The 27,177-nt window shown below is 34.5% G+C and overlaps 2 protein-coding genes across 36 annotated transcripts; one reads left to right on the forward strand and one right to left on the reverse strand.

The window, feature by feature from the left end:
• Positions 1-198: 198 nt before the first annotated feature.
• Positions 199-5,545, forward strand: LOC128681201 (uncharacterized protein). Its single transcript, XM_053764929.1, has 7 exons — positions 199-384; positions 506-689; positions 1,238-2,145; positions 2,412-2,557; positions 2,895-2,988; positions 3,685-3,869; positions 5,353-5,545. The coding sequence occupies exons 1-7, from the start codon at positions 284-286 to the stop codon at positions 5,523-5,525; spliced, it is 1,791 nt and encodes a 596-aa protein (XP_053620904.1). The 5' UTR covers positions 199-283; the 3' UTR covers positions 5,526-5,545.
• Positions 5,546-7,481: 1,936 nt separating this feature from the next.
• On the reverse strand, positions 7,482-26,582 carry LOC128681169 (putative cyclin-dependent serine/threonine-protein kinase DDB_G0272797/DDB_G0274007). 35 transcript variants are annotated; one of them, XM_053764834.1, is made up of 32 exons: positions 26,432-26,582; positions 25,326-25,361; positions 24,409-24,459; positions 23,315-23,376; positions 22,782-22,851; positions 22,305-22,352; positions 21,432-21,488; positions 20,583-20,612; positions 20,110-20,136; positions 19,541-19,579; positions 19,441-19,461; positions 19,140-19,151; positions 18,824-18,844; positions 18,099-18,134; positions 17,745-17,774; positions 17,091-17,117; positions 16,696-16,731; positions 16,253-16,285; positions 15,921-15,968; positions 15,718-15,741; positions 15,041-15,088; positions 12,674-12,706; positions 11,709-11,756; positions 11,213-11,278; positions 10,306-10,329; positions 10,112-10,141; positions 9,912-9,938; positions 9,432-9,467; positions 9,116-9,148; positions 8,845-8,874; positions 8,701-8,715; positions 7,482-7,650 (listed from the first exon to the last, which is right to left on the reverse strand). In XM_053764834.1, exons 1-32 carry the CDS (start codon positions 26,477-26,479, stop codon positions 7,588-7,590), a joined length of 1,209 nt encoding a protein of 402 aa, XP_053620809.1. In that variant the 5' UTR covers positions 26,480-26,582; the 3' UTR covers positions 7,482-7,587. The 35 variants fall into 35 exon arrangements, with proteins under 35 accessions (XP_053620809.1, XP_053620821.1, XP_053620815.1 ...); XM_053764846.1 differs by having other exon boundaries at positions 8,791-8,874; positions 15,718-15,744; XM_053764840.1 differs by having other exon boundaries at positions 15,718-15,744; positions 23,336-23,376; positions 24,409-24,447; positions 26,432-26,581.
• Positions 26,583-27,177: the final 595 nt, after the last annotated feature.

Genomic DNA, 27,177 nt, shown 5'->3' on the forward strand with positions numbered 1-27,177 from the left:
AAAATCCCGCTTTGCTTTGAAAATCTGGCAACTTTAGAAAATTAATCGAGTCAGATATTTTTTTTATAAATCATATAAATAATCTCACAAAACCTCGTATGGTTGTATAAACGCAATTTCTTAGTCACAACATACAAGTTTCTGTCAATGTGACATTACGGTTAAATTGTCAATCAGTCATATCTTTCAGTCCGGTAAAATAACTGGCGCTTTGTATTGTAAAGGAAGGTGTCGAACAAATATTTTAGTTTATCTAACCAATTTTCACTTAATTTGAGTAAAAATGACCACAAAAATAGATCAGAAAGCGTACCTACAAAAATATCTTGGTGGATCGTCAGGTGATAAAAAGAAAAAGAAGAAAAAGGTCGTCAAAGGGAGAGGGTAAGTTTGGTCCAATTCCACTCTAAATAAATGGCATTGTTTTTGCCAATATTGAGTTATTATATTGAAAAAAAAAATCATTCATATAGTTCTTAAATGTGTATGAAATTGAATTTTGTAGGTTTAAGATAATTGATGACGATTTAGACTTGACAAAACTTCGTCCTCTGGATGGCGATGAGTTGGATGTGTTTGACGAAGGCGAGGACGCGCCACAGATTGCTGGCATCATTGACGACCGGCCCGAGGAGCTGAAGAAGTTGGAACAGTTTAAAACCACTTCCAAATGGAAAGTCATCAATAAGGTGAGTCATTTAAAGTATTCATGAGCTCTTTTGCTGCTTGCATTATTTTATTTTACTAAAGACTTATTTTAAACATCCTAGTGGCTCGCCCCTGCTTCACTCATTTAAAACCATAATGCACCTAAATCTTTTTAAAACACCTACATCAAAATCTGTTGTGTCATTTTAACAATTGAAGCATACATAGGGACATACAGTTGTATAATGGAGATAAAATCTATGGCAGGAAACAGAGTAGAATGGAAAATACTCCATCAACAAGACCCTTGTTCTTAAATTTATTGATGAGGGACAGACAGACAGCAGGAAGCGACTTTGTTTTATACTATGTATAAAATATACATAGACATGGGTAATAAAGGAGCTATTCAAAGGGCCTCACTACTATGTTATCAAGAGTGTTCAGTGGTGTTAGCATGATATTTTGTGACATCAATGTAATGAGAATATTTGTTTATAAGGTGATATTATAGTCATCACTCAAAATGTTCATGTAAAATTTACTTTAAATTTTTAGTAATTAAAGTAGATTTCATTGGCACTTTCAGGATGATGGCTTCAACAGCAATCTTCAAATACAGGAAATAAAGAAGGATGTCAAGGAAATTGAAAAAGAAAATGAAATTATTTTTGGTAAAATGTACAGTGATTCTGAAGACGAGAAGAAAGATTCAGACACGTCACCTCCTCGAAAACAGAATGATAATAAGAGTAATAAACATAGAAGTGACAGTGACGCTAGTCCCCCGAGAAAGAGACAGAACAATTCCGATGTTTCACCTCCTAGGAAAGTAAAGAATGTTAATATATCCAAAAGGAGTAAAGACAGTGATAGTGATGTAAGCCCGCCAAGGAAACATAGAAACAATGCTTCACCTCCGAGGAGCAAACATAAAGATAGCTCAAGACCACGTCAAAAACATTATGACAGTGACAATAGTCCACCTAGGAGAAGAAAAGGTTCTGACGCGTCACCGTCTAGAAAAAAACAAAGAGACAAAAATCATTCTGTATCTTCAAGATATCAAAATGAATCTAGTCGAAACACAGATGTAAGGAAAGAGAGAGGTTATGATTCAGATTTGTCCCCACCAAGGAAACATTCAGAAAAGGTTAAAGAAAGGAAAAAGCCGTCTCGATGGGGTGATGCTGATGATAATATTCATGACAGGTCGCCTGTACTTAAAAGGCAAAGATCTAGGTCTAAATCGCCAAAGAAATGTAAGAAAAAATCAAATTATGATTCGGATTTGTCACCTCCGAGAAAAACACGAAAGGACTCTCCGAAAAAGTCAGAGAAATTGAACAAATATGATAAATTGCAGAACAAAAGTCAGAATTCAGATTCAGACTTGTCTCCTCCGAGAAAGAGAAGGTCAGTCTCTCCTTCTAGGACTGACAGAGATAGATATAAGAATAATGACATTCCTCCGCCATCAAATAAGAAAATGGCTAGGTGAGTTACATAATATTAATATTGTTTTTTTTGTTAGATTAATATTTTAAATATATAAAGTCCCTCATTTCGAGATATCTAATTTTAAAAACCAAGCTTGGCGTCAGCCCTCCTTGGGAATACTATTGTTGCCTATCAGCCGCCAAGGCTATGGGAGAATATGGAGTGGTGCGGATTCACTGACTGACTGACTGACTGACTGACTGACTTATTTTTTTAAATTATTATTGTATTCATGTCATTTCGTGTTTTTTCTGCATTTCCAGGACGTTAGAAGGCAAAATGGCGGGGCTGCAGAATGCGGTGCAGTTGCGTGAGGAAAATGAACAGTTTAGGAGAAAAGAAGACGAAGCATTCAAACGGATGACAGACGATGTGTCAGGGAGGAACGCGCAAGTCGTGTCGCGGAAAGGTAAAGATGGATTGTTATATTGTTTTGATGGAATTACTTTTATTGTTTGAACGTAATATTTCAGTGGAATCTTGTAAGCCAATATTGAAGCAGATATCTTCAACTGATTGAGCTGAATTATTGTACACTCGTTTAGTTTGGATGACAAAGAGACATTTTGATAAATATGATCTGATGGTGCATCCAGAAATCCCGGCGATTTAATTCCGGTTTATCGGTTTTTTGTCACACATTGAATGCAATATTTTGATAACAATAAAAGCCTGTGTCAAAAATATCATTTTTGTACAAAAACTTATTGATTCTTCAGAAATTTTGATTTCTTTTTAATTCCCAGGAAAACGTGAAACATCAGAGGACAGACAAAAGCAAAGAGAGAAAGCGGAGCGGCAGAAAGAGTTGGATGAAAAATATAAAAAGTGGAGTAAAGGGTGAGTTTTCATAAAATATAAATAAATCATACCCATGTAATTGGTTCTAAAAAATACAATGGTCTGTCTTTAGATGGGTGACCATAAATGTATTATCTTGAGCTCCTCCGTGCTTCGTGTGAAGAGAATTTTGTCTATGGTTTTTATTACTGGCAGTTAGAATTTTTAAGGGATAGCCCCCCCCCCATATATTTCATATATTTTATAACTAATATATATATATATATATATATATATATATATATATATATATATATATATATATATATATATATATATATATATATATATATATATATATATATATATATGTATGTATGTATGTATGTATGTATGTATGTAAATCCAAGACCCTCGGGCCAGTTAGAAAAATATCATTTTCCATCAAGACCCGACCGGGGATCGAACCGGGGCCTCTAGGTTCAGAGGCTAGCACTTTACCATTGCGCCACCGTCGTCAATGTTGATTTGACAGACGACATTGAGCGAGGGACTTGAAAGTTGTATTTTGGACTGAATAGACTTTAATAATAATACTTGGGAAATCACGTGAAGCCGTTGGTCCCGGTTGTATTTGCGGTCGTTAAAACCCGCGTGGTGGGTCATGGCCCACACTCCTTATCCACTCATAAGGAAGGCCAGTGCCCCAGCAGTGGGGACGTTTAAATGGCTGTTGATAATATATTTTATTTCCAGTGTAAAACAAATCGAAGCGCAGGAGGCGCGTGTGCAAGAGTTCATTCACGAAGCCTCCAAACCCCTGGCTCGACACAAAGATGACACAGATCTGGAATCCCACCTCAGAGACGTAGAGAGAGCAGGGGATCCCATGCTGCAGTACATTAGGGAGAAGAAACGGGAGAGAGGGGAGTTACCACCAGGTAATTGACCGAGCGAGGTCTACAATTCAACTTGGGGCAAAAATAAGTTTTTAAATGTATGTATGTATAAATAAATAAATATATATGGACAAATCACACAAATCTGTGTGATTTGTCCAATTTGATCTGCCCCAAAGTAAGTTCGAAACTTGTGTTATGGGATACTAACTTAACGATACTATATTCTATAAAATATACATATATAGATAAATATCCAAGACTCAGCTCAATCTGAAAAATATCATTTTACTGGGGATCGATGTTGACCATTAGGCCACGGAGGTCGTCACAGGTGTATGTATGTAACGCGATAACTTTCGAACCGTTGGTTTGATTTTGATTTAATTAAATGGTAGGATCTGTCAATAGAATTTTTAAGTTCGTGTGGCATCACTTTTCGTAAAAACTCATCAAAAATTTATTATATTATTAACGACTAGTTAAATCTCAGTAAAAGTGTATACGGAGTGCCATGAATGGGGAGAAGTGGAAAAATATCACAAAAACCGCAACACATCTGATCCATGACCACGACCGTCTCACGAATCTCTGGGTCTCCAAATCAATTAGGGGCAATTTTTTTTTTGTATATGTATGTTTGTAACGATGAGATTTAAAAGTTATATAGGATATGTCAATAGAATTTTTAAGTTCGTGGGGCAACGAAATCGGTTAAAATCGGTCGTTTTTGAAATATTCATAATTTTGTAAAAATTTATTGTGTTTGCGAGGCCTAAGTTCGCGGCGAACAACTAGTAGGCTATTTTCCAACTTGTCTCTTTCTTCAGTCGTATTCCTCATGGCTGAGGGTCGTGGTATATTAAGTGGAATGAAACACACATAACGACTTTCTTGGCAATATTAATGGAGTGGTTTGCAATTGCCTTCTCCAACTTTTATCAGACATTTTTATCCAATGTCCAAAAACTAAAATTTATGTCGAACTTGTATCAAGCGATTTATATGTCATTTATTTATGAAACACTAGCTGCGCCCCGGGGCTTCGCTCCCGTGGGAATTTAGAGATAAAAGGTACCGTATGTTTTATCCCTGGTTATATTCTACAATAACAATCCGTCCGTAGGATAGGTGCGAGACGCGACAACGTTTTTGTATTCAAATATGTTTTACTTGGGAATAAATTTAAATCTTTATAATCAATAAACTCAAATACGACTTTACCTATTTTGATTAAATTAGACACAGGAATAGAAGAAACCTTCATGAGCAACATAGACTACAATTTTATTATGGTTTTACCGGAGCGAAGCCGGGACCCGGCCTGTAGTTTATTTCCTATTATATATGCGAAAGTAAGTGTGTCTGTTACCTCTTCACGCTCTATCTACTCAACCAATCTCCTTGAAATTTTACATACACATACTGTGAAGTACAGAGAAGGACGTAGGGTATCATTTAACCCGAAAAAATAACTGGGAAATCACGGGCAAAAGCTATTATAAACAATTTATTTTCATTACAGAGAGACCATCATACAAAGGCAGTTTCCCGCCAAACCGCTTCAACATCCGGCCGGGATATCGCTGGGACGGCGTCGATCGCTCCAACGGATACGAGAAGAAATACTTTGAGAATCAGAGCAAGAAGAAGGCGCAAGAAGAAGAAGCCTATAAGTGGAGTACTGAAGACCTATAATAAAATGATATGTACATTCATATGTTTGTTTTATTATTTTGTATCTACTTTGAGCTCAATTGAGTCATTTGACAGTGAGAGTTTTAATTCTTTTCTCACACGATTCTTTAACACATTAACGTGAAGACAATTAACATAACTTTAACACGACTCTAACATAATTAATATAACAACTTGTATTCGAGTTACATAAGTTTTGTGAGAGTTATGTTAGTTGTGTTAGAGTTATATAGTTGTGTTAATTAAATATATTGAAAGTAATATTATTAGAACCATTCAAATTATTTGGTTTTTTTTTAACTATAATGTTATGTTAACGTGTGAGAGTTATGTTCGTTGTGATAGAGTTATGTTAGCTGTGCGAGAGTTATGTTAGTTGTGTGAGAGTTATGTTAGTTGTGTGCGAGTTATGTTAGTTGTGTAAGAGTTATATTAGTTATATGAGAGTTATGTTAGTTGTGTGTGAGTTATGTTAGTTGTGTAAGAGTTATATTAGTTGTGTGAGAGTTATGTTAGTTGTGTGAGAGTTATGTTAGTTGTGTGCGAGTTATGTTAGTTGTGTGCCAGTTATGTTAGTTGTGTTAGAGTTATGTTAGTTGTGTGCGAGTTATGTTAGTTGTGTAAGAGTTATATTAGTTGTGTGAGAGTTATGTTAGTTGTGTGCGAGTTATGTTAGTTGTGTGCCAGTTATGTTAGTTGTGTTAGAGTTATGTTAGTTGTGTGCGAGTTATGTTAGTTGTGTAAGAGTTATGTTAGTAGTGTGAGAGTTATGTTAGTAGTGTGAGAGTTATGTTAGTTGTGTGCGAGTTATGTTAGTTGTGTGCGAGTTATGTTAGTTGTCCGAGAGTTATGTTAGTTGTGTGCGAGTTATGTTAGTTGTGTGCGAGTTATATTAGTTGTGTGCGAGTTATGTTAGTTGTGTGCGAGTTATGTTAGTTGTGTGCGAGTTATGTTCGTTGTGATAGAGTTATGTTAGCTGTGCGAGAGTTATGTTAGTTGTGTGAGAGTTATGTTAGTTGTGTGCGAGTTATGTTAGTTGTGTAAGAGTTATATTAGTTATATGAGAGTTATGTTAGTTGTGTGTGAGTTATGTTAGTTGTGTAAGAGTTATATTAGTTGTGTGAGAGTTATGTTAGTTGTGTGAGAGTTATGTTAGTTGTGTGCGAGTTATGTTAGTTGTGTGCCAGTTATGTTAGTTGTGTTAGAGTTATGTTAGTTGTGTGCGAGTTATGTTAGTTGTGTAAGAGTTATATTAGTTGTGTGAGAGTTATGTTAGTTGTGTGCGAGTTATGTTAGTTGTGTGCCAGTTATGTTAGTTGTGTTAGAGTTATGTTAGTTGTGTGCGAGTTATGTTAGTTGTGTAAGAGTTATGTTAGTAGTGTGAGAGTTATGTTAGTAGTGTGAGAGTTATGTTAGTTGTGTGCGAGTTATGTTAGTTGTGTGCGAGTTATGTTAGTTGTCCGAGAGTTATGTTAGTTGTGTGCGAGTTATGTTAGTTGTGTGCGAGTTATGTTAGTTGTCCGAGAGTTATGTTAGTTGTGTGCGAGTTATGTTAGTTGTGTGCGAGTTATATTAGTTGTGTGCGAGTTATGTTAGTTGTGTGCGAGTTATGTTAGTTGTGTGCGAGTTATGTTAGTTGTGTGCGAGTTATGTTAGTTGTGTGCGAGTTATGTTAGTTGTGTGCGAGTTATGTTAGTTGTGTGCGAGTTATGTTAGTTGTGTGCGAGTTATGTTAGTTGTGTGCGAGTTATGTTAGTTTTGTGAGAGTTATGTTAGTTGTGTGCGAGTTATGTTATTTGTGTAAGAGTTATATTAGTTGTGTGAGAGTTATGTTAGTTGTGTGTGAGTTATGTTAGTTGTGTAAGAGTTATGTTAGTTGTGTGCAAGTTGTGTTGTTCTATAGAGAAGATGACTTTGTTAACTTAGTTATAACGGTATAAAAATAAAAACCACGAACAACTTGCTGCAGCTTTCAAGTATATTTGATTAATTGAATAATAAAAACTCTGTATCCCTTTCTAGCCGAGTCTTGTTGTAGATAAATTGTTGGTGATTGAACTTATTATAATGATTGTTGTAAACTCTCCTCTTCTTCCAATGGTTGTTGTTGCTGAAGTTGTAGCCTCTGTGGAGTGATAAATGGTAAATGTACTTCAGAAAACAATAATTTTGAAATGAGATGAAAAAGTTCTGAGAACGACCTGGAATTGAACCCACACCCCCCTGTGTAACAGGACAGCGCTCTTGACCACCGAGCTATCGAGACTATGCTAGTTCGGCCGAATTATTTCATTTCTTTCCGTCCTACACCGATATATAATATTTTCATTAGAGAGTAGTAGGTACTCAATGAGTACCTACTACTCTCTAACGAAAATACTATACAAAAATAAGGTATGTTCATTATTATATTGTTGACTAATCAACATACCTAATTTTTGAAAATACTCAAAACTCCAGAATATTTTCACACTAACAACGACAGATTTTTTAAATCTCATTATTATTTTGAAAATTAATTTAAAAGTATGTAGTTATAACAAATCCATTTTAAGAAAATATTCGTATGGATCATAGACAGAAAAAGACCAGATCATATTTTCATTTTTGCTCATACAAGAAAGACATGTGCGTATTGGAAAGACATTTTCTGTCCCTCTTCACGGGCTCGGCCCAATCCATGTACCACTTTGTATAAGACAGCCGGGTTGGGCCGGAAAGTTGTATTCAAATCTTCTATCGCATTTAGTAATACACGTTCATCGTTTATACAATTTTCTAGAAGTACGGTCTGTCAAGAAAGTGCAGAAAATAAATGAGGCCGCTGTCTCCTGTCCGCGGCAACACTGGGTGTTTATCAACCAATCGTGACCATTCTATTTGGTATTGCAATGGCAAAAAATGTAGTGCGTCAAAAATCAATTTTCCTCACTTTCTTGACAGACTGACAATATCTCTATAACAATAAAAGCTTGTGTCAAAAATGGAATATTTTTAACTTATTTAGTTTATATTATTGTAAAGTAACATTACAGTATTGGGGGCACACTATGCAGCTGGTGACACATGTATTATGGCGTAATAAAACCACAAACAGATTAACATTCTTATTAAAGTTCGTCCACATAATTTTTACTTGAGATATATATATTTTTTAATTATATTAACTACTCACCAATTGAGCCAGGACCTGTCAACAGAAAAAATATAAATGATTTTTAATAATATATTTTTTTAGATAAAAATTTTAAAGAAAATTCCTTACTATATTTAGTTATATCTTGGGGTGTTATTCGTCGAAATCTATGTTAACACTTACACTGCTGAGATCATGATGTCTTTGGTTCGACTGAAATAAAAATAAGCACTTAAATAAGTTTTTTTTACAAAAATATAAATTTTGACACAAGTTTTTATTGTCATCAGAGATCTTATTGCTTTCAAACGCGTGACAAGGAATCATATCCGTGCATTATACCGGTGAGGAGTTCCCACGTCGGGAGCCGATCCTGGGTCATTATTATCCAAATTAAACGTGTTAGTAAGTATATTAGACGTTTATAATTTCATATCAAAATATATTTACTTACATAATAGTTTTGTTGTAAGCGTGACTGTGGATACTGAAACATAAATGATACATTTTTCATCATTATACCCTAGTGTCTTATTACACAGAGTACTTATACTAAACAGAAATATCCCGTGCAACCAGATCACAGGCATGAAGCTATAGAGAGCCAGTACTGTACTCCCAATAAATCTTTAATGCAGGGTACATTATATTGCTATCTCTTCTACAGTTAAGCCAAAAAAGTTAAGTTAAAAAAATTGAGAAAGCTGGTGAAGCCAACTTCGAACGCGTGAGAATCGGCGCCCTGGTCTATTAAAAATGGTAATAATTACCGGCTGCGCGTGGTAGTTTTTGTACTGGTACCGGTACTGTAATAAAAGTGTTAAATATATAAAGAAATATATATATCACGTAAACTGTTATATACCTAGTACTTAGGTAGCAATTGCATTGTTATTGTTACAAGAATGGATTACCGTTTCTTCATTTTCGAGTAAGGTTTCCTTATTTTTTTATATCGCAAACAATTTACCTAACTACTATTCATAAACAAATTAAAAGTTACTCTAAGCTAAAGTATTTTTTGTGTCTTTCTGTCGATTTCAAATATTACAAAAGTGCGATAGTGACAAAATATACTTTAGCTTAGAGTTACTTAACTTTTTAATGAATACACTGGCTTCCATTTTTATTATACCTATGTCAACACAAAGTAAACCGAATTATAAGGTCGAAAGAAAAAAAAAATGTTAAACCCTTAAGAGTTTTAATTAATCGATTGATATCATATTTTCTGTCTAATATATAATTACCTCATTGTTATCATTCAGGTGACTTGGCTGTTGAAAAAAAAAAACAATGTTAGTTTATTTCGCTACTAAGTAGTATATAAACTTCTGAAACAGCATATTGTTTGTCGAGTGGGTTGCAATTTCCAGAATAGAATTTGATTAATCCTTATATTTATGTTGGTAGAAATAAGTATGTAATTATTTCGCTAATGTCTACTTACGTATCTATAACTATTTTCGTGTTGGTAACCCTAAAATGTTTACAATTCGTCTTAAAATATTTACTTGGCTTAAATATTACATTTTTAGTCATTAAATTGAAAAACATTTATGAATTTTAATAACGTCATCTAGAAATAATGCTAATTTATAATCATATATTTTCTTTAATAAAAAAAAATATGAAAAATCTTACGTGATATCTGTATTCGTGGTCAGGCTAAAATGAATTAAAAGTACTTATACCAACACGAGTCATTCATGTATCCTCAATCAATCAGTCAATAATAAACATCTATATCGTATCTAACTGAACTGAAAGACAACACAGCATATTTTGTATGCCTTATGGCGGAACATAGAGAAAACCGCTCTTGTATACCATCTACTGCACTACCTATGTTCACGAAATAAATGAATTTTAATTTGAATTTGAACAGCCTAAACTACTGAAAAGTTGTGTACAAGAAAGTGAAGAAAATGGATTATTAAACGAATTATTTTTTTTTGTCATTGCAACACCAAATCGGACGGTCAAAATTGGTTGATCAACACCCAGTGTTGCCGGACAACAGGAGACACCGGCCTCATTTAGTTTCATCACTTTCTTGACAGACTGTGCAAGTGTACACTCCGATTTTTTAAGAGTTCTAACATTTAGCAATTTTCATAGTTGAAAATAAACCAAACATCAGTTCAAACCTATTAAATTAAATTAAAATCCCATTCTAAAGTAAAACATTAATTAACCACAAAAGTAATTTTCCAAAAGTCTATTTTTATTTATATTGCTGTAAAACCATAAAATGACATGCTAAGATTGTACATAATAAGAAAAACTCCCTTTAAGTCCCTTGGGGAGTGTAGGGAAGTTTTAAGCTAGGATTTCCCCAAATTCACACAAGAGTGAGGAAAAAATTTCTAAGCAGTAATTTTCAATGTTTCAAGCACACTTGAATGAATGAAATAACTAAACAACAGCGTTTTATGTCCACTTCTCGACTTCAAGTGTGTTGTAAACGTGTGACACGTGTGCATTGGTAATCATACTCGGCATTATTACGGCGCTCGACTTCGCCTCGCGCGTGAATACGAATACTCACATGATGCTCAGAGTCAGTCTTATCATGGTATAGCTGTTGCAATTCTTGTTGCAAGTAATGGAGTTGCTGCAATGTATATAACACAAGTTAGTTTTAACCTACTTAAGTACTTCGCTATAAATTTTTTTACAAATATTTCATTTTTGACACGGCTGTAATTGTCGTCAGAGAGATCTAATTGCAATCAACACATGAAAAGAAAACGTCTGTGCATTAACCGTTGAGGGATTCCACCGCCGGAAGCAGATCCTGGGTGCACTCCTTCAAAGTTTACTACATTGATATGATTTTCATGTCACGCGTACAATGCAATAAGACAATGACAAAAAAAGCTTGTGGCAAAAATTAAATTTTAGTAAAAAAAAAACGTGTTTATTATACTATACAGCGCTTGCATGGATCTTACGCTACGGTATTAGCGGTGAGTTTGCAATGACTTTGAGCAACTTTACGTGCTGTCGACTGTACGTAACACAGTATGTAATATGGTTTTTACCTCGCTATCTGCCTGTTGTGAATGGCTCAACGGGTAATAATGGTGTTGCTGCAACAAAAAAGAAAGAAGTTTTTAGCGCGTTAATGTCAACGTTTGGGCTTGAGATGCGCGAGGGGCTAATACTGAAAAAAAATGCAGATTTTACGAACATTTATCTAGTGTTGTTCAGTAACGTCTTATGTACTTTAGTAGCCAAATTGCCCGTTAGAACAATTGCTAATGTTTCGAGTGAAGAACTCCGCGTACTAATTATACTAATCGAGTGTGTCATGCTCACTCAAATGGTCAATCTGGTGGTGGCGTCGTGGGCCGGGTCGTGAGGTTCCCTCTATTATGGTTGAGCTACGCGATGGCTGTCCCATGCTTCAACTCGTAAACGGGTGCTGCTAGAGGGAACTGGTTATCTCGTTTCTCATATATTTTCATGTAAGTTAATTGTGTTTCACATCTATATATATATATATATATATAAATGTTAAACCGATCTGGCATGATAGGGACCAACACTGTTCGAATGAGTTTCTTTCGGTATTTTTGGTGGTCGTTCCGAAATGCCAGTAGTTTGTAGCTTGTGAGAAATAACTATAAACATCAAAATTGACGAGAAAAAATGCCTGTGAAGGTCTAATTTCTGAATAAATGATTTGAATATAATAAATATTATTTAGATTTTAGAAGACAGAACATTTTTTTATGACTATTCGAAAGCAATAAAAAATACTGTGATAATGACGGTGCGTTAAATGAATGTAATGTTTTTAAATCTGTGCAATGATATGACAAAAATAAAAACAAACATCTTTGAACTCGTCCGAACGCTCTAGGCTAAATGACACGAATAAATGACGTTACAACTTGCTTAAGGAAAGACAGGTTTGTTCGACAGCTAGGAAAAAGTAACTGATATAACTTGATGGAAACTATTTTGACCTTATTTATTATTATTTATAAAATTAATAACTTACTTGGTAACGGTTGTATCCCAGACTGCTTTGAGTCTGTAAAATATAATTCGAAACATTAAACCTAGATTTTCAAGATAAATTTAGATTTCTACAGAAGAACGAAGAGACAGAGATCTATTGATCTCTGTATCTTCTTTTATACTCGTTCCCAAACCTCATTGTTGGCTGTGACGCCCAGAAACCCAGGGTACATGTAAGAAAAATGTATGAAAGTATGTGAATAAAAGATACGACAACGCCATAACACTCCATTAATAATACTAAGAAATGTTGTGTGTGTTACATTCTACATGAGGGTCGTGACTTAGCCCCAGCCATGAGGAATACGACTAGCTAGGCTTTGAGAACCATAAAATAATAAAAAACAAGCTTAGCTACAAATGCTGGCTTGATGTCGTCAAGGATGATATGCGTGCCAATTGTCTGACAACTAGGGATGCCGAGGACCGTGCGAAGTGGAGATCATGAAGTCAGATTTTATTCAAATCGCCTAAAGCCATCTGACATGACTTTTTACGATTACCTACCGTCATCTAGCGGCAAATAGTCGCATGCACATCAGTGAACTTAACTGCATCCACCAGTGTGCAGGTTTCCTCACGATGTTTTCCTTCACCGGAAGCAAGTGGTCGATGAAAACTACTATACCTACATGAGTCAAATTGGTATACAAATTCATGTGGCACAAGTATGATTCGAACCTGGGACCATTCGAACACAGGCAGACAATCTTAACCACCACCGCTCCGGTCACCACCGCATTAAATGAGCAAATTACAACGCTCAAATGAAAGGGATAAAAGATTTGAGAGTAAAAAACATATGTTGTATGTAATAAAATGTATTTATATTGTCTAGTAATTATTGAGTTGTCTTGCATATAATGCGAAAAGGAAAATTTTACAATATGAAATACGAATTGACGTGACGATTGAGCGAGCGCAGCCAGCGGGCGGCGTGCCCCCCGCTCCGCGCCTCTCGCAGAGGATTGCGGTGCGGCCGCGACAAAATAAAAAGGTAAGTAAATCGAAAGTGAATCGGAATTTTCTAACCACCAAAATTCTTTATTCAACATAGAATGAAATGAATCGTCACGTCAAAGAATTACTTTAAATCTACTGCCGAGTTCCAAAGCGCTGGTGAAGAAGAATGTATAATTTTTAAATTTCTAAAATCGTTGGAGAGCATTGACACGCAAAGAACAATAATCATTTAGTAAAGTAGGTAACCTATACCAGTGTACAGGTTTCCTCGCGAAGCTTTCTTTCTACGAATTCGGTCATGCGATAGTGTCAACGATTTTGTACTAGCTGGTGTTCAAATTACGGTAAAATGATATACTTATATATTTTTTCCACTTTATACGGTTGCAGTGGATGCATGGTTAAACAGAAATTCCCGTGGACACACTGGTGTGTGAAACTGGTGGGTGGACGGGTCGCGGCTCGTATAGACTGATATTGGTGGACGTTCTCATGCATTGCGAGCATGTGAAAATACCGTATTACGAATTGGAAACTATCATAGATAAAATAATAATATGAACTTAGAATCATATATAAGTCTCCTAAACGAAAGAAGTAAATTGTATTATCCTGCTGTTTCTAATAAATATACAAGAATTTTACTGCAACACAATTTGAGAAATAGATATACAAAGTAATGTGCATTCAAACCAGCCTTCGATCGCAGGCTCAACCACTAAACCAATACACCGCTTCAATAAATACACAATACTTACTTCGTGTCGGTCGTAATAATCATGGTGGGACAACTGTGTAACGATGAATGATACACAAAGACTGTATGGATGATACTTAATGAGTTAATACATACAGTATCACGTCTTTATGCCTTACGGGGTAGACAGAGCCAAGTTGCGAAACTTGAAGGCCACGTTTAGCTGAACAGCTTGTTGGTGGAATTGAGATTTAGTGATAGGTTTAGCCTATCGCCTATGAGATGAATCTCAAATTTGTAACCATTTCCCTTGATTGACTTTTACAATGTGCGAAGTAATGGTGTCAAATTAAAGATAATTTCTGTACCCGCTCTAGAACATTCTATATCTTGCCGTGGATATTATACGCGACTAAAGAATATATCCTCAAGGCTCGACGCAAAGTTCATATTCAACAGCTTTCCCGAAGAGGGTTGTCGTCAATGCCGTAACGTTGATCACAAATTCAGACGGTAATCTGATTCATGTTCTGACCTGGGTTTCGGGCATCACTGCCAAGAATACAAAATGGAACACGCGAGTATGAGAAAAAGAATAACAGAACAAAACTAATACACATTAAATTTGCGAGAACTTATAACTTAAAATTATAATAAAAAGTATATAAATAAATAAGTTATATTGACCTCATCATCATCGTCATTGCGCTGGTTGTGATGAGGCAAACGGCGTTGCTGGAATTATAAAAGGTCAAGAGTGAATCGAATACAAAAGCTGTTTCCAAAACGTCAAAACTAGCTGTCACACTTTCGATAACATTATCCTTCAAAGAAACTTGATTGAAATCGGTTCAGCCGTTTGGCTACTACGATGCCATGGACAGACATACAGATACACTGACTCTTTATTTTCCCCTCATTCTATCGTCGGGGGTTAACAATGGATGTATTCGTGCTTAGAAAACACATTAGATTGATTTGATTTGACAATTTACAAAGAATTTTAAAAATTATTTAAATACACAAACTTTGATATGTTTCCTTTAAACATAAGATATTAATTCAAACTTATAGAAGTACTTTGTATTACGTCACTTAAGAATTCCTAAAAGTAATTAATTTTAAGCTATCGCTTTTTATTATTAACTAGATGTTGCCCGGGGCTCCGTTCCCGTGGAAATTTTGTGATAAAATATAGCTTATAGTAATCTTGGATAAGAAACCTTAATGGTGAAAAAATTTTTGATTTTTTCGTATTTCACGCGCACGTAACTTTTATTCTTCGGACAACAACGACCCGTGGCGGTCCTCGAGCGACTCACAAGTAACAAAATTTCATAATATAAAATTAATTATAGACTTACCTGTAACCGGTTCAATAGATGTAACTGCTGCAAAAATAATTTTTGAGCATAAGTAAATTTCGTGCGCGGCGTGAATATGATGTGCATAATGTCTGACAGGTTTTTTTTTTCAGAAATACCATTTTCTAATTACATCAATCTTTTGAAGAACAAAAATCTTTTGAATTGATAAGCTTGTATTGGTAAAAAAGAAACCTGTTTACCTCTTCCTCGTCATCGCGGTTCTGGTAGTGCAGTGGTTGACGGTGTGACTGTGGAAAAAGGTCAAGAGTGAGCCGGATTTGTTCATGTTTCTGTATTTGTGGACATACTTATTAGCTACTGCTTTCTACTTTCTGTTGGTCGTAAAATTACGGCCGAATTTCCAACATTTATATATATATTTTTAAGCGGACCGTGGGTTCACCGGTGCCACAGACCCTGAGCAAGCAAGAAGCATGCCTCAACTGCTGTGCTGAATTTGATGGAATTTAGTTTTCCACCGAGGCGTAATCACAGAAAATATATTTTTTAATTCGAAATTTTTAGAACTTGCCTGGTATCTGCTAAATTCATGGCGGGACTGATACTGTAACAAATGTTTATGTTATGTAATAAATGTGTCATAAGACTCACAAAACAAAATAGATTTGTGACGTTTCACTAGTAAAAGTAAACCTTTCTTTTGGACGGCTTTTTGTGTCTTCATTTTTGATTGGCATAAGTAGTTTTTGAGTAGCAGATCACAGTTAAATATAAATTGATCATAAGGTGCCTTTTGGCCGTGAAACATCACAAATATAATAAAAAAAAGATTGTGAAATAAGAACTATACTTATATTAACTAGTTTAAAGATCGTGCTATGTGGTGAACAAAATGTAGGCTCCTACTCTATGGCTCAGTAAATCGCCCAGATGTCACATATATTAAATAACTGAACATGAATTTTGAAAACAATACTCCCTTTTCCGGTCTGTTGTGTAATAAAATCCATGTACCTCGTCATCATCGTCGTAACGTTGGGGCTGGTAGCGCTGTAAGAAATACTCGTATTACTAGCTCAAACAGTAATATTCGTTTAAAAGATCGTATGAATATATGGCTGTATGAATATATAATGATAGGCAAGTAAAGTTTGTCAAGAAAGTTAAGAAATTATATGAGGACGCTGTCTCCTGTTGGCCGGCAACACTAACACACTGTTTCTCAACCAATCTTGATCATTTTTTGACCAAAAATCCGTATTCATCACTTTCTTGTCAATATAAGTATGTATACCACAATTTTACTGAAGATATTTTCCGGAGACTAGCGTGTGAAAAAACTTTACGGTATGTTGTGTTTTTGATAACGTTTGATTGTTTGTTTTGTTAAATAATTTAAATAAAATTACCTCATGGTGGTCCTGGTTGCGATAACTCTGTAAAAATAGAAACGACACAGTTTTAGTAAATTATATTGAGTAAATACATTATACATACAAGAGTACTGATTTTAGTACCTATGTAAGTACACATTGTTAAAACAATACAGGTCAGGTATATGGCGGGAATCCTTTTGATTGGTTCAATACGAATTCAAACCAGAAAGAAGTTCGAAAGTACAATAATCAATGGTCTATAGCTGCATGGGCTTCGATCCCTTTGCCTTTTCATATGGATGCCTAAATTAAATCAAGAAAAGGTCTATGCTAGAATTACTAACAGTCTTTTTCTTAATAATGAAATTCACAAGAAGCATATATGTCACTACTCTTTCTGGAGATCAATACATATAATAAATTGAAGTATCTATAAAAAATTAACATACTTAATTTTTTTTTAAATTTCATACTTCCATCGTGCGCCAAAACGATGATTTTGCCAACGTCAAGGTTGAGATTGACACGGAATATAATATGTTATGCAACAAATTTCATGTTGAACCCTTGAAAGGTTCAAATAGAGAAAATCAAAAACACAGCAGAAACTAAGATGCAAATAAGGAGTCTTCAACAATATAAACTATGTATCTATGTAAGAAGATACAAAGTATGTATTTTTTATACCTCATCATATTTTTCTTCCGTGTCGTGGTGCTATTTAGACAAAACAATACAATTATGAGAATCTTACTCATGCGTACATGAGTAAGTATAAAAGTATTTACCTATTTAAAATATAATTTAAATTTTATTTAATATTTTTTGTTTCTCTTTTTTCGCTGGCAAAAGGGATCCTTGACATTTTTGAAATAAATTTTTCAATGCAATTTTACCTACGTCAAATACAATTTTAAAACATCGCGAGTTGATTATTTCAGTGATTATTATTATTTCATATATTTTTTATTTTACAATCCTGTAGTGATAATTCGGTACAATTCAAAACTGGTGAATTTATATAAACGTGCATGTAGGTACCTCCACTTTGCAAACCAGCTGATCTTCACCATGATTCTGATATAATAATGTAAATAAAAGAAAAAAACACACGTGTATAAAAAAAAAACACAAAAAAACCTAACATACTACGTACGTATTTAGACTAGAATATTTTTTTTAAATCACTATTGACAAAAATATCTATACAGTATATCAGTATTTTGTGTTTATCTCTTACAGGGTTGACCAGAGTCGTGAAACTCAAAGGTCATGTTGAGCTGGATAGCGATATTCATAGCATTGATGTTCTAAAATTTTGATTTTATCTATATATAAGTTATAATATATAGATTCATATATAGACGACCTCGGTGGCGCAGTGGTAAGGTTCTAGCGACTGAACCGAGAAGTCCCGGGTTCGATCCCCGGTCGGGTCATGATGGAAAATGATCTTTTTCTGATTGGCCCGGGTCTTGGATGTTTATATATATATGTATTTGTTATAAAATATAGTATCGTTGAGTTAGTATCCCATAACACAAGTCTCGAACTTAATTTCGGGCTGACTCAATCTGTGTGATTTGTACCTACATATAATTGATTCCCTGTTTATAGACCTTTCCTTTAGTACAGTATCACGTCTTTGTCCTTTGCAGGGCAGATAGAGCCATGTGAGGCGAAACTAGAAGGCAACGTTAAGCTGTATGGCGGGCTTATTGCTGAAATACAGATTAAATAATGACAGTTTGCTATCAAATAACTACCTCGTCACGTTGTTGATGTTGCTGGTTTTAAAAGAAAACAAGAAAAAAAAACTACAATTAAAAAAATATAAATGTTCGACGAATGAGTTTTATCTATTTGAACTATAAGATTGGTTGAATGAAAATGACCTTATTGCAATAAAAATTGTATTTTATTCACTCCTTAATTCCTGTTGCCTAGTTTTATTCTTTTCCAGTATTAAGTTTTTTTTTTTCAATATGATACTATATTTTTGATTAGGCATATTGAGAAAAAAAAAGATTTATGTAACTAGTTCTAACTTAAATGTACGTATGTAGGTAAACAAATACTTACATGATGACGTTGCTGTAAGAAGAAAAAAAAATAATTTGAAACAAAAAAAGAAGATGGGAAGATATAAAAAAAAATACATTTCGTTCGTTAAAGAAATATCTTAAGTGAGGTTTTAATCGATCGATTAAAACCTCACTTAAGATATTTCTATTCACTCAAAGCGCTTAATTCATTTGATAGATGCCACAGAATAAAAAGATAGGTACTTGTACCTAGGTACACTACGAAAACCAAGTCAAATAACACTAAAATATTTTTATTCTTAACCGAAACAAAATTGTAAAAAAAAACACCCACTTACATGTCTTTGTAACAGTTGCTGCTATAAGAGAAATTAAACTCAATTAGTGCAATTGATAAATAACAAAAAAAAATACTTTACATAATAATAAGGTACTTACCTCGTACGGACTCTGATAGTGGCTTTGTAGTGAGTGCTCCTAGAAAATAAACAAGGGATAATAATGTGCGCCTGAGCATTTTGATTGCGGACAAGCTATTTTGGGCGAAAGATATTATTATAAATTGTTTAGACATTTTTGTCATTGCAATACCGAACAGGATGCTAGAAACAGATGCTGCGTCTGTGCCAGCCGACAGGAGACAGCGCCCTGGTTCTTCACTTTTATGACAGACTGTACCTTATTTATCACTTTGCGTCGACATTATGAATATTGCCGTGTCACTGTCAGATAATTATTTTCAAAATATGTAATAATGTTACTTCATTTGGTTTTTTGGGGTTTGTTTTGAACACGGGAATATTATTTTAATTCAAAAGAAGGTGATAATGTAACCTTATATAAAGTATATGTAACTTGTTTCAATGACAATTATTGTTTTATAATGTTGTTCAAATTTAAGTTAATTTGAAATGTGTTTAAGTTTAGTTTAAGTTTTAATTAATTAATAATTATTTATTTATTATTTATAATAACTCCTTCTTAAAGTGAAAAGATAAAAGACTCACCAATGGGCGTTCGTAATGAGATGGTTGCTGTAAATAAAAAAAAAAAATAAAAAAACCGGCTTTCACTCCGGAAGTGTCGGCAGAAGTGAAACATTAATATTAACGCATTTTTGAAGTCTTACGAATTTCCGATCAGGACACGTGTCCTGACGCGAGTTTAACATTTTTTACCCATCACAAAAAGTGCACAACGCCGCTAAAGAAGTTTTCACTTCAAAATAAAGAAACCCTCGACACTTTTATATATTTTTCCTTAATCTATGCTCGACTCCTAAGTCGCTGGCATCTTCTCGTTCTGACGATTACCAAACGACTGGACGCACATTTTCCAAACATAGCTAAGAACATTCTCGATTAAGCAGTAGTAGGATGATGTAGCCATTTTGAAGTGAAGGGCTTTCGTAGATTCGGTATGTTTTTTTTTTAAATATCTGCATATAGGTGTATGAAAATTAGTAATGGCAAGTACTTACTTGATACCGCTGCTGTTGATCCGAATGATACTGAAAAGAAATTAAACATATGAATATATAGTACTAGCTTCATGCCCGCGGCTTTGCCTGCGTAAATTTCCCACGGAAAGTTATTTTTCCGGAATGAAGGTACCCTATGTCATTCTCCACACATGTATGCAAAATTTCTAGAAGATTGGTTGAGTAGACAGGGCGTGAAGATGTAACATATTTTCGCAATTATAATATTAAGTACTTAGGATGTTGAACAAAATTGAATGACTTCACTACCGTAGGTAGTTGATAAGCATTATTAACAAAAATTAAGTCTTTGTTACTTGATAATAAACATTAATTCATTTATCATCACTACCTACATTAATTTGTATAAAACAAAGTCGCTTTCCGCATTTTGTCTGTATGCTTACACTTTAAAACTGCGCAACGGATTTTGATGACAGTTTAATAGGTAGTGTGATTATAATTTATTATGAATATATATATTAGGACAAATCACACAGATTGAGCTAGCCCCAAAGTAAGTTCAAGGCTTGTGTTATGGGATACTAACTCAACGATACTATATTTTATAACAAATACATATGTATATAAATAAACATCCAAGACCCGAGAATAAGAAAAAGATCATTTTCCATCATTACCCACCCGGGGATCGAAACCGGGACCTCTCGGTTCAGAGGCAAGCACTTTACTACTGCGCCACCGAGGTCGCCATGTATGTATTATGGTTTTAATCGAGCACAGCCGGGACAGACCGTTAGTAGATACAATGACATAGACTTCTTTTTATAATATGTAAGGAAAATAAAGGTATTTAACAAATCTCATATAATATTTATAAATACTTACAAGTGAATAATGAGGTTGGTGGTAACTCCTTATAAGGTCCTGAGAACGACTTTGTGACTGTTAAATAAAAATACATAATATTTTAATACAATCCTTTAGACTATGGTACTGTGTAACACATGAAAACTTGCTCTGCATGGTATAGGCGAAATTGTCTGCGAATTGTGCTCTGTTAACTTTGACTTTACCTAAACGACCTAACCTTGCTACCGTCACGGAGATTTCATAGGCTTTCGTTATCTTATCTATAGAGTAACAAAATGGCCAAGCCACACGTTTTAACTAGAATGTTGAGTAGGTATGTGAAGTTAGGTATGGTAAAGTTAGGGCGCAAATATCAAGAATCTTGGCTTTACATGCGATCTGACGTCTGTTTCATACATTTTGACTAAAGTGCGTAGAGTTAGTGAAGTTAGGGCTTGTAGGTTATAGAGCATGTAGACCTTGGAGCTTGGCTTCATACGATATCTGTTAAGTTTTTCACAGAATAAGCAATATTTTTACATGAAAATGTTTTTTGGTGGGATTTACCATTTTCACAAAGTGTCCAATTAGGAAGTTTATAATGTAGATATTACACTCATAGTTATAAATAATGAAGATAAATAACTCTAGTAGATTAAAAATAAGGGACTGATTAAAAATAGTTGGCTTATCGTAAGCTAGCTCTTTGAAGACGACTGACTTAAAATCACGCAGGTGATTTAAATTTAGTTCACATTTTTTCCACTGCGGTCTAGTAGTCGCCAATAAAATGTGACGTCAGACAGGTCGCACAGCAAGCATGGTTTTTTTTTGTGTCTCTAGTTATATTTGTTTTCAGTGGCTGTCATCTGTTGAAATTTACGAACAAAATATTTAGTAAAAACTTACACTTGGTTGTGGGTCCAATTGATTGGCTAGTTGTTCATAAAGTTGCGACTAGAAAAAATTAAAGTCGATTCTGATGTTCTGTTGTCTATCTGTTTTTATCTAGCCTATGCTGTCCCACCGCTGGGCTAATGTTTTTCCCATTTTTTCCAACTTTTCCCTTTTTTAAACACCAATCTTTCAATGCTTCAAAATATCTAAGTTTTTTTTCAACTCCTAGAGACACTAATTGTTTTTTATTGTAACACTTGCGTCTGATTTTTTCGAGTCTACTAAAGGCATCTGACATGACTTGTCTATTTGCAGATGTCGAATTCTATTATATCTATCTATTAAACTGAACAGTCACCCAGTGTGCAGGTTTTCTTACGATGTTTTCCTTCACCAGCAACTATTAATGGGGCGAAAGTAGGATTCGAACTTGGATCTGTTCTACCACAGGTCACTTCTAAGAAAATCAAAATTTATGATTTCACTTACTCTTAGAGCCACGCTCTCGTCATTGTCTTGGTCATCATCACTTTCTTCCTCTCTGTCCTCATTGTCTAGCCTACAATAAAAAAAGAAAAATTAATTTTAAAAAAGCGTCAAAAAACCACAATTTAATGTCACCTGAGCCTGGTAGTGAAAAATAAATTAAACATTAGAATTAAAAATTAGAAACATTAGAAAAACAAACTCAAATACATCATTTAAAATTAGAAGCGAATATTTCAAGATTCGAACGTCTTTTTAAAACAATACATATATTATCATAAAGTATCACAATGAATAAGCGAATAAGGTAATTCCGTGGTTGCCAGTTGCCGTCAAGTCAAATCACTCCTTTTTTCGGAATACATCAATTTATACGGGGCTTTTATTCCAGACATTTCTTGGAGTTAAATAGTGTTCCAAATATTTTTTTTATTTTTACAAAAGCATAAATTGGCTATTTTGTTTCGTTAATTTTTTTTTTACTTCAACCAGGCAACTACCCTATTCTGCACATTTTTTTCCTCTTTTATACCTACCCTTGTCTCAAGTGTTCTGACCTTTCTGATCTTTGGTCCAAACGATTACTTTCCCTTGTACGCTGTAAGAAAGCCACAGTTTAGAATTATAGATACCAATGAATTTCAAAACATACAGTCTGTCAAGAAAGTAAAATAAATATACAACAGTGTACTGTCTCCTGTTGGCCGGCAACTCTGTGTGTTTATCAACCAATCATGGCCATTCTATTTGATATTGCAATGGCAAAAAAATTTTGTTCGTTAAAAATCTGTTTTCTACAGATTCTTGATAGACTGTACATTAGTTATAATGTAGACAGAAAAAGCAATACACCCCGCCATATCTTCCATCGCTCATACCGGAACTCACACTTGAATTAAATAGTAATAATGTGATGTATAGCGACACCCATGTATTATAACTAAATTGGCATTTTCAAACTAAGTCAAAATAGATAATTTTATCTAATATCAAAAACAAAAAAAAGGAGCTTGAACGACAACCGTCACAATATTTTGGACTCAAAAAGCATGCCTGGAATATTTAAATCGGAACAAAAAAATATTGTAAACGCGTAATTGATACAACAGTGATTTATAAAAGTGCATTTAAATTTGCGTGTTTGATTATTTATATACGTTTATGCGTTTTATTTTTTATCCAGTCAAACAGTCTATGAAAATTGGTTACTTTACAACTAGTTAAATCAGTTACTTATTTCTAATGTCAAAAACAAAATTTTATATTGAGCTTGTGTGACAGTAATGCATCGAGACATGAGATTTTGAAGAAGTCAAATAGCATTAATATACTATATTGAGTCTGAAAAAAATTATAATTGTCGTAATTAATAATACTGATCAATTAAAGATTTAATAGTGCATACGTCATCATTGTTCTATCAACGTGGATGAAAATGGACGGCTTCTCTGATTTAATACGAGTATAGAGAAGACGAAATTTATCCAACTTTCACAATTCTTTTGGAATATTCACTAAATCCCAAGCATATTTTCTTAGTATTTCAAGAAGTCTGTGGGTCGACCACGCGCACATAATTTATTATACGAGTATCTATGGTTCAAGTAATTATATAATATTATGTACGTACCTGTCTTACGTCATTAAGATCGTCATCTTTGTCGACAACCTGGAAGTTGACCTGATTTAATAAAAGTTTTAATGTAAAAAATAAATCTATGGATCCTGGGTAAAATTCTGAACCCAATCATATTAATTAATATTAACTGTTTTTACACATATTTTCTCGATGTCGACGACCTGTAAAACTATGTAAGAATAGAAAAATCTATAAAATAATTAACTCCTAAGTATAATGCCAGCTCCACGCTGTCGCCGAACTCAGCCACATGCCGACGCGAATGCATGAACATTGCGTAGTTAGTATGAGTGTTTTTATTTACCGCAATGAAAAACCAGCAATGTATTCCGAATCCGCCAAAGTTTAGCGACTGTTCGACGACAGTGTGGAGCCGCCATAAGAAATTACAATACCGTAATGAGTATTTAAAATCGCCAGACATTTTTTTATCTACGCAGCAACAATCAGGTGTGCAGTCCACCTTGTGGTGGTAAGTGGTCACCACAGCCTATGGACGTTGCAACACCAGGGGTGTCACACGCGCGTTGCCGACTGTGTGACCTAGGGTCTTTGCCACAGTACCCTGTAATCACACTCCTCTCTCACCCTTCGAACCGGAACACAACGGTGTTTGGCTGACATAGATGAGAGTGAGGTACACATGCAGACGACTTTATCTTCGGTAAACCTATAGATAACTTACTTCATTTTATTATTGAAACTAGCGGCCCGTCCCGGCTTCGCTCGGGTAAAATATAAAAAAATGTACACCTAAACCTTCCTCAGTAATCACACTATATATTGGTGAAAACCGCATGAATACACCCGTGAGTAGTTTTTCAGTTAATCTCGAACAGACAGACAGACGCGGCAGAGGACTTTGTTTTATAATATGTAAGTAAATGTATTATTCTATGATTACTCACGCTCAAATTGACGCTCTGTAGCCGTCTGCGAGTGTCCTGTTTAATATAAAGAAAACAATGGTTAATAATTAACTTTGCAGCTTAAAACTAGAAACGGAAGCTACCCTCGTCTTAAATCATGTATTTATAAGTGATATTCAAACGAAGATTGTATAATATAGGACAGTGTTTTACGATAATATGTTGTTTTCACAAATTTTGTTATGCAAAACCTTAGATTTTGGGGTAAAAACTTTATCTGTAGCATGTATAGTTTTTGAGATTATGACGACACTATGAGGACTGAGGGCAATTCGTGAAACATCGTATCTCGCTTATTTGGCTTTCACAAATACCAATTCCAACTTTCACAATTCTTTAGGAATGTTCACTAAATCCCAAGCATAATTTCATAGAATTTCAAGAAGTGGGCTCTCAGACCACACGCACATTATTTATTTATATAACTCCACGGGAGTAACATTTCCAATCTATTCGAAATTAATTGCTAACTAACAATATATAACTATCTGGCTCAAGATTCGAGCTCGGCCCTGTCTGAGTCTCCAGGTCTTCAACAAGTTGTATTTATTGAGTGAAATAATTCTCTTTTTTGATTAATAAAAAAACCAAACAAACACGCCATTAAGTATTCAGTTTGTAACCAGTTTATTTGTTAATCGATTTGTATTTTTGAATATAAATTCGAAGATAGATTTAGAAGATTATTAATTAACTGCTCTTTAAAAGGATTTGTTGAGTTTTTGTTAGCTTTATAAGCTTAAGATTCTTGTAAATAATGCCCTGTTTACACTACACGCAATCGTAGATCTATTTTTAAGAAGAAAAGACAGGGTATACATATAATCGAATGATTAATAGTGAAATAAACCACGATAAATCAGGAGGCCATACGTCTTTGTCTATTCGTTTTTGGTCTATTCTCATAGCCGCTTTTCATTCCATTCCATGTGAGAACAATATAGAATAGGTTGGCATATTATAAGAAATAGTTCTATTCTCAGCAATGCTGTATGGGCAGAAGAATCAATTAATTAACAGAAATTGTAACTGATAACACAACACTCCTTTTTTGGAATAGTCGGTAAAAAAATGTAGGTACTCACCGCGGTCACCGCTGCAACAACCAAACAAAGGAGCACCAATTTTTTCATTTTGAAAAAAACAACTACACATTACCAAAATCCACATTCGTTATTTAAACTATTTTTCGCGATCCGTGTCGAATGCGCCGTTAATTTCTCCCTATTCGATTATCAAGTGTGTAATCGAGACGTAATTCGATTAAAATTGGTCGTGTGACCATAATTTGTTTTTTAATTAGTTTGTAATTTTTTGGTTTAATTCGTCACGATTCCGACTTTGTCTCCAAGTACATGGTTACTCTATATATTTATACAATTGTGGTCGTCCAAATCAAAAGGGACCTTATGGCGCCTGGCTTTTACACCATTATTGCCATTGTTTTGTATTGGAACAACGGCGATAAAGACCTAAGTGCTAACCGCCATAAGGTCGCTTTTGATTTGGACGACCACAATTAATAGACTGTAGAATTTTGTCATTTGATTTAGTTATAACTAGCACTACTAGCTCGTCCCGGCTTCGTCCGGGAAAACCATAATAAATGAACACATAAATAACAACTATACATTCTTTTAAAATTTAGCATTTTCATGTTTCGATAAGAGGACGTTGTATGCAATTTCAAATGACGTTTATTTTAAATGGCTTCAGAGAAATGTAATGTAAATTTGGGTAATTTAATTTTGACGACCTCGGTGGCGCAGTGGTAAAGTTCTTGCCACTGAACCGAGAGGTCCCGGGTTCGATCCCCGGTCGGGTCATGATG

Source organism: Plodia interpunctella, chromosome 26 (genome assembly GCF_027563975.2).
Source record: "Plodia interpunctella isolate USDA-ARS_2022_Savannah chromosome 26, ilPloInte3.2, whole genome shotgun sequence".
NCBI lineage: Eukaryota > Metazoa > Arthropoda > Insecta > Lepidoptera > Pyralidae > Plodia > Plodia interpunctella.

Excerpts from the sequence above, each read along its gene's own strand:
- LOC128681201 (XM_053764929.1), top strand. The coding sequence starts at position 284 with ATGACCACAAAAATAGATCAGAAAGCGTACCTACAAAAATATCTTGGT. Across the intron at positions 2,558-2,894 it reads GCAAGTCGTGTCGCGGAAAG|GAAAACGTGAAACATCAGAG; the intron begins GTAAAGATGGAT and ends TTTAATTCCCAG. Across the intron at positions 3,870-5,352 it reads GAGAGGGGAGTTACCACCAG|AGAGACCATCATACAAAGGC; the intron begins GTAATTGACCGA and ends TTTTCATTACAG.
- LOC128681169 (XM_053764831.1), bottom strand. The coding sequence starts at position 26,479 with ATGAAAAAATTGGTGCTCCTTTGTTTGGTTGTTGCAGCGGTGACCGCG. Across the intron at positions 24,460-25,325 it reads TACAGAGCGTCAATTTGAGC|GTCAACTTCCAGGTTGTCGA; the intron begins GTGAGTAATCAT and ends TTATTAAATCAG. Across the intron at positions 11,279-11,708 it reads CACAACAGGCAGATAGCGAG|CAACTCCATTACTTGCAACA; the intron begins GTAAAAACCATA and ends TATACATTGCAG.